Source organism: Papaver somniferum, chromosome 6 (genome assembly GCF_003573695.1).
Source record: "Papaver somniferum cultivar HN1 chromosome 6, ASM357369v1, whole genome shotgun sequence".
NCBI classification, from domain to species: domain Eukaryota; kingdom Viridiplantae; phylum Streptophyta; class Magnoliopsida; order Ranunculales; family Papaveraceae; genus Papaver; species Papaver somniferum.
This window is the reverse complement of record NC_039363.1, coordinates 35,509,583-35,517,052: the sequence shown is the minus strand read 5'-3', so window position 1 is coordinate 35,517,052 and position 7,470 is coordinate 35,509,583. Positions and strand designations below refer to the sequence as shown.

Here is a 7,470-nt window from a genome sequence, read left to right as displayed (position 1 = left end):
TATCCCCATCCCATTTGTTATAAAAGGTTTCCAGTGAATAAACTTTTGTTGCAGGTGTTGTCATTTGGGGAAACAATCCACCTCCAGTTCTGTTGACTCGTTCTCTAACGCGTGTAAGCATAACCTACAATATCTTAATTCAAAATAATGTCACAGCAGTATTCCAAATACTGTTAGTAAGTGTTAATCACTTACGTTATACGTGTGTGCCTATTAACTGAAGTGGTTGACACCTTTAAAATGGACCTAGTACTTCCGAGTGAGAGACAGAAGAACAGTTTGTTGTTTCGGAAGTGTTTTTGAGTTCTAGAGAGAGAGAGAGAGAGAGGAGTTGAAGAGTTTTCGTTCTTCTTGTTTGGTTTAAGGTGAGCTTTTAGGGTTTTGTTTCATCTTACATTTCTCAGTTAGTATTTTTTGTTTCAAGGGTTTTTCTTCTTTAATTTTTCGTCATTTCCTTAATTTTCCCGTTCCTTCTTTTTTTTTTTTATGATTTTTTTGTGTGTGTTTGAGTTGGGGTTTATTTGAAAATGTGTGTGGTTCTTGCTTATTATTCAGTTAAATTTAAAGTTTGGATCTTTTGAATGCTGCTACTTATCAACATTTCTGAAGGTTTTTTTTTTTCTTTTTTAAGGCTTTTGTTGTTGTTGATGTTGAAAGTATTATTGTCAAAGATGACAAATTTATGTTTTTTTTTGTTTTTTCACCGGATTTCAGAAAATGGGTTTTTCTGAAATCATATAGATATGTTAGCATGCAACTTATTGTGATTTTTTTTTGAAGGGTTTTTGTCTAGGAAGAATTTGTTTTGATGTCTGGGTTTCAAGGGTTTTCTTTGGGTATAGATTGTTTGTATATTTGATTTTTGGTTTTTTACTTATTTGGAAGCTTCTTTCTGAGTTAATATATTTTGTGGTTTTACTTTCTTTGAAAGATCTCATTTTTACTTCATTTTACTGATTTTTGTGTTCTTAGGTTTTTGAATTTCTTCCTTGCTATTTTTAGTATTTGAAAGGTTTTTGTGCTGGTTAGACTTGTGTTAAGTTAGTTTGAAGCTGCTTTTCCCGTTTTTTGTTTTTGTTTTTGGTTCTACTTTCTTCAAGTGATCGGTGACTGTTACTTAAGTCTATGTTAAGTCTTTATTTTGGAGTTTGTACTTAGCTGAAGCTTCCTCCTTTTCCAACTTTTCTTTTGGTCTTCTCTTAGTTTTACTTAAAACAGTTAATGGGTTTTACTTGTTTTCAGAATCACTTCTAGTATTGGCAGTTAAAACTTTTGTTAGGCATGTTCATGTACTAAGTTTGTATTTGAGCAGCTTTTCTTCCTACCATTTCCCTAGCTTTTGCTTCTCTAGTAGTAACATAGTTATCTCCATATGGAAACGCTTTATCATGCAGTATGATTTTTGAACTTCATTGCTCACATTTATCACCATTTTTGCTATGTGAAACTATTCTGCGTTTAAAAAAATTCCAGCAATGCTTTCAACTTTTACACTGCAAATTTTGTCAGTCATTTGTCATAGTTGCTTGCTCTTATTGCTGTTTTGTCTGATCTTCAATACTGATGGACTTTTTTTTTACCTTGTTTCAATGCTAAAGGTCTGAAACATGGGTGACTCCGAGCTTGATGGACCTGACGGATTGCCTCCTCCACCACCTGTTCCACCAAATGTAGTTCCAATAAAAGTAGAGCCAGTTAAGAAAGTTTCAAAACCTAAGCGTGTCCCGATGGCAAGAACTGGTCTTGGAAATAAGGGGAACAAAATACAGTTGTTGACTAACCATTTTAAAGTCGCTGTTAGTAATACTGACGGTTACTTTTTTCACTACTGTGTATGTATTTCTTTGCCCTTTTGCTTGGACGGTGTCCTTCTACAGCTAGGAAGTTAGTTCAGTATAAGCCTAATTATGTTAATTGTGTTTCTACTTTTTCTGTCATTAGGTGTCCCTCTTCTATGAAGATGATCGCCCTGTAGAAAGCAAGGGTGTAGGCAGGAAAGTTCTTGACAGAGTTCAAGAGACTTATGCCTCTGAGTTAGCTGGAAAAGACTTCGCTTATGATGGAGAGAAAAGTTTGTTTACTGTTGGTCCTCTCCCACAAACTAAACTAGAGTTCACTGTCGTGCTTGATGAGATGTCATCGAATAGGTAAACACGCACACACAAACATACCTATGGATCGAGGGAACTCATTTGGTTAAAACTTATAGGTCATTTGTTTTTATATGCCAATTAATCTTCTTAACGAAATGTGTTCAGGAATACCGGGAACGGCAGCCCTGCTGGTAATGGAAGCCCTAATGATGCTGATCGTAAGCGGATGAGACGGCCATACCATTCCAAGACCTTCAAGGTGGAGCTTAGTTTTGCAGCCAAAATCCCCATGCAGGCCATTGGAAATGCGCTCCGTGGTCAGGAATCGGAGAACTCTCAAGAAGCTCTTAGAGTTTTGGATATCATTTTAAGGCAACATGCCGCAAAACAGTAAGATAGCTCCTGTTGAAGTTCTTGTGCTTTGTTTCTTTGCTGTTGTGTTGCTCATCTTGTTTCTTTACTTTTTGCTCAGAGGGTGCCTTCTTGTTCGTCAATCCTTTTTCCACAACAATCCGAAGAATTTTGCAGACTTGGGAGGAGGTGTCCTTGGATGCAGAGGATTCCATTCCAGTTTCAGAACTACACAAGGTGGTTTATCACTGAACATTGGTAAGTTCTTTCACTGATTATTCATGAGTAAGTTTCTGTAACAACTATGAGTGCTTTCAAAAGACTCTTTGACTATCATGTTCTTGTTATTATCTCTATTGCAGATGTATCTACTTCAATGATAATACAGCCAGGACCAGTTGTAGATTTTTTAATTAATAACCAAGGTGTGAGGGATCCAGGTGGCATTGATTGGGCAAAGGTAACCATTTTAAACTCAAACTGTGTTCTTGTTTTATTGTAATTGTTCCTATCAAAAATTTTGGTACTTCGATCTTATAGGCTAAGCGAACTCTCAAAAATCTGAGGATAAAAGCCAGTCCATCTAATATGGAGTATAAGATAACTGGGTTAAGTGAACTCCCCTGCGATAGACAGACGTAAGCTTTGCTTGTTTTTTTCTAATGTTTTTTCTAATGTATGCGTGCTCTTCCTATAACTGAAATGTGATATAAGGTCAGTTGATTAATTTTGCATGTATCTGCTCTCTATTGACAGAGAGTATGTCTAGTAACTCACACAGGTATGGTTATAACGGATGGTGTTCTTGATCTCGAATTGCGTGTATTACTTAGACCTGCTTCATCTTGTAGATTCTCTATGAAGCAAAGGAATGGAAGGGATGCAAATGGAGATGGCGAGCCTGAAATGATTGAAATGACAATCACTGATTATTTTGTCAATATTCGCCGTATGGAATTAGTTTATTCAGGGCCTCTTCCATGCATTAATGTTGGTAAACCAAAGCGACCGACTTACATTCCAATTGAGGTGAGAATTCACTTTCAGCCCTATGTTATGTTGCCGTTTTCTTTTAGTACGATAATGATGAAGTTTATTTGAGTTTGTGTAGCTTTGTACTTTGGTTTCCTTGCAACGCTATACAAAGGCATTGTCCGTTCAACAGAGATCTTCACTCGTAGAGAAATCAAGACAGAAGCCTCAAGAAAGGATGGCAGCTTTGACTGAGGTAGGTCTACCCTTACCGAAGATGTTGTTATGATCTTAGGCACTGTCGATTATCGTGATGGACAACAAGCTTTTCTGTTTGGGCAGGCAATGAAAACCAACAACTATGATGCTGAACCAGCATTACGTGCCTCTGGTGTTACAATTAGTTCTCAGTTTACACAAGTTGAAGGCCGTGTATTACAACCTCCAAGGGTATTTTGTCTTCTTAATAACTGTATTGCTGATTTTCTTAGCCTGTTATTATGATTTGTATGCTGTTGGTATTCGTCGCTCTTTTAAGGTTGTTCAAGCTGGGTTTGCTTACAAATAAATTTTTCTGGCAGTTGAAATTTGGCAAGGGAGAGGACTTCACTCCTCGGAATGGAAGATGGAACATTAGTAATAAAGTGTTTGTCGAACCAATTAAGGTTGAACGCTGGGCCATTGTAAACTTCTCGGCGCGTTGTGACATACGTGGTTTAGTTCGAGATCTTACCAGACTGGGAGAACAGAAAGGAATGGTGAGTTTTTTTCCCAGCAGTATCGCATTGTTTTTACCCTTGAGAAGTTACTTTCTTGCATCTCATGTTAAAGTTATTTTTACCCTTGATAGATGATAGAGCCTCCATTTGATGTATTCGAAGAGTCCCCTCAGTCTAGACGGGCACCTCCACCTGCCCGGGTGGAGCAGATGTTTCAACAGATTAGGGCAAAACTTCCCGGAGCACCCCAGTTTCTTCTATGTCTTCTTCCAGAGAGGAAAAACTGTAACATCTACGGTAGGCTTTGGCTTGTCACTGTAGCTTTTACTTATACTGCCACCGCTATATATGTATTTTATCTAACTGTGGAACATCAAAATGCAAGGTCCATGGAAGAAGAAGAATCTTGCTGACCTTGGGATTGTTACTCAATGTGCGGCGCCTTCAAGAGTCAATGACAATTACCTTACAAATGTTCTTCTCAAGATCAATGCCAAAGTAGGTCTATGTAAAGATACTTAAATCACATTGTTTTTGTTCCTCAGTGCCTGTGTTTGAGCTTGTTTATGTTCGTACCTGTTGCAGCTTGGTGGTCTGAATTCGGTGTTGGCCATTGAGCACTCTTGTTCAATTCCTTTTGTCTCTAAAGTTCCCACAATGATCCTTGGGATGGACGTTTCACATGGCTCTCCCGGACAATCTGATATTCCATCTGTAGCTGCGGTAAAATTCTTTATTTTTTTTAATTTTAAATATTTACTATTAGTTATTATTGTTTTCAGCTATTTTATGTTGCACATTTGTGCTAAATTACAGGGGAACCTATTAAGTTTAGGATGTTAATTCATTTTTCAATACATAGGTAGTCAGCTCCAGGCACTGGCCATCTATTTCACGTTATAGAGCATCTGTGAGAACACAATCCCCAAAGGTTGAGATGGTCGATAATCTATTCAAGCCGATATCGGACACAGAGGATGATGGCATAATTCGGTGAGTCCAGTTCTCAAGCTTTCAGTTCTCTTTATGCTTGTGATGCTTCTGTGACAAATTGGAACAGCTGATGCTCAGCTTATGTTTATTTTAATGACCTTTACGAGAGGTGTAATTTTTTAATTAGCATCCTTGTACTAATGAGGAGGCACAATATTTCATTTTCAGTGAGCTATTACTGGACTTCTATACAAGCTCAAAAAAAAGAAAGCCTGAACAAATTATTATTTTCAGGTATTTTGGTGATTTTATTTACGTTCTCTCTGAATCTAAATGGACCAACTTGTCCAGAAGTTCACTCGGAAATCATTGATGGCTTTGTCTGCTATGAATTATGTGCAAGACCCGTCACCATTTTTTTTTTTTTTGTATTTTGGCTGATGGTGTCGTGGATGCAGGGATGGTGTGAGCGAGTCCCAGTTCAATCAAGTCCTGAACATCGAACTGGGTCAGATTATTGAGGTTAGCGTTTGATTCTATCCCCCTTTAACAGTAGTATGATTATTCGTTCGATTGCTACTGCCAACTTGTGTAATATATTTTTATGACAGGCGTGCAAATTCCTTGACGAGAAGTGGTCTCCTAAGTTTACAGTAATTATTGCTCAGAAAAACCACCATTCCAAGTTTTTTCAGCCAAACAGTCCTGACAATGTTCCACCCGGTTAGCCTTCCTAAGATTTACTTACTGCCCAAGAAATTACCGTTAAGTTGCTAAATGTTAACTTTGAATTGTTTTCTGTTCAACAGGTACAGTTATTGACAATAAAATCTGTCACCCGCGGAACAATGATTTTTATATGTGTGCACACGCGGGCATGATTGTAAGTTTTACCACTACAAGCATTTTCCTTCTTGGAATGGCAGAATTATGATAATCTCCAACTATTCCAATCTCGTTCTTCTTTTGCATAGTGATGTCATTGACTTTAAGCATTTTCCTTTCTGGATAGGGAACAACTAGGCCAGCACATTACCATGTGTTGTTGGATGAAATTGGCTTCTCAGCTGATGAGTTGCAGGAACTTGTTCATAATTTGTCTTATGTGTAAGTTGATAGAGCTTACTTTGGTTGAATATGGGATGCTTAGCATTAATGCTGACTTTTATTTGTTTTATCCAATTTCTGCAGGTACCAGAGGAGCACAACTGCTATTTCCATAGGTAAATAATGCTTCTTCATTATATGTATTTTAATTAGGATCATGTATGATACTGCTATGCAGTAACGGATGACACACTTTCTCATTCTTGGCTGTTGGGTTTATTTTGTTGATTGTTGCAGTCGCTCCAGTAGCATATGCCCACCTTGCAGCGACCCAAGTCTCAACATTTACGAAGTTCGATGAAATGTCTGAAACTTCCTCAAGCCATGGAGGGATGACGTCTGTGGGCTCTGCACCAGTGCCCGAGCTACCTAGACTCCATGAGAACGTACACAGTTCTATGTTCTTTTGTTAAGTTCTCTCTTCTGTATGATGGATACAGAGATCACCAAGTTCCATGGTGTAATTAATTTTGTTTCGTCACATGGTTGGTGTATCGGACAAGTTTTTTTATTTTGTAGCCGTGTTATACTGGACCTTAGGTTTAAGGCTTCCTGTGTAGTTAGGTGGGTTGGTGTTTTGGTGTTGTTCAATATGCGGTTGGTGTCGGCAGGTTTTTGTAATGATCTCCCAAGTTAATTACGAAGCAGTAAATGGGGTGAAGGGAGTAAAACCTTTTATGTTGGTGTTGCAAACGTTCAAACATCAATATGATGCATTTTGTTTATACGTTTTCAGTTTCATTTGCTTTTGCCTAATGCATGAAGTGATTTTGAGCTTCCATATCCTTGAAGCTTTTTAGAGCACAAGTGTGTATAGTTTTTAGAGCCGAAGAAGAAAGAAAAAAGGTATTTAGAAGTCTGAAAGTGATTTAGTATGGGAATGACTAATACAATCCACGCTACGGTTAAATACAACCTTAATATATTATAAGCCTTGTTTAAACAAAGCCCTCAGATCATCTTCCCACTAAATCCTGCATGGAATCACTAATCAATTCAAAATTTATTACAGAACTAATTCAAAAATTATGCTCGACTGCTACTAAACACCCTTTGCGAGACATGGACTTTATTATTACAAAACCAATTCAAAAATTATGCTCAACCCTTTGCAAGACACGGACTTTGTGGAGCCAACCTGTTTCTCGAATGCCTGTACATCCAAAGTGGAGGAAAGCAATGGACGTGCAGATTAATGCCTTGCTAGAAAATGGTAGAAAATTGGGAAAGTGGTACTCCTGGTTTATTATGCAAAGTGGATTTTGGAAAAGCTTTTGATCATTGTCAATTGGGAC

At 37.8% G+C, this 7,470-nt stretch overlaps 1 protein-coding gene across 1 annotated transcript; it reads left to right on the top strand.

Annotated features, from left to right (window-relative positions):
* Positions 1–261: 261 nt before the first annotated feature.
* Positions 262–6,904, top strand: LOC113287297 (protein argonaute 4A-like). Its single transcript, XM_026536002.1, has 22 exons — positions 262–365; positions 1,599–1,832; positions 1,942–2,147; positions 2,259–2,483; positions 2,566–2,702; positions 2,807–2,904; positions 2,985–3,082; positions 3,296–3,473; positions 3,556–3,672; positions 3,759–3,866; positions 3,998–4,174; positions 4,267–4,432; positions 4,521–4,633; positions 4,721–4,858; positions 4,998–5,128; positions 5,297–5,362; positions 5,527–5,590; positions 5,680–5,791; positions 5,878–5,951; positions 6,081–6,175; positions 6,260–6,291; positions 6,413–6,904. The coding sequence occupies exons 2-22, from the start codon at positions 1,608–1,610 to the stop codon at positions 6,586–6,588; spliced, it is 2,736 nt and encodes a 911-aa protein (XP_026391787.1). The 5' UTR covers positions 262–365; positions 1,599–1,607; the 3' UTR covers positions 6,589–6,904.
* Positions 6,905–7,470: the final 566 nt, after the last annotated feature.

Excerpts from the sequence above, each read along its gene's own strand:
- LOC113287297 (XM_026536002.1), top strand. The coding sequence starts at position 1,608 with ATGGGTGACTCCGAGCTTGATGGACCTGACGGATTGCCTCCTCCACCA. Across the intron at positions 3,474-3,555 it reads CGACTTACATTCCAATTGAG|CTTTGTACTTTGGTTTCCTT; the intron begins GTGAGAATTCAC and ends GAGTTTGTGTAG. Across the intron at positions 4,634-4,720 it reads TTCTCAAGATCAATGCCAAA|CTTGGTGGTCTGAATTCGGT; the intron begins GTAGGTCTATGT and ends TACCTGTTGCAG.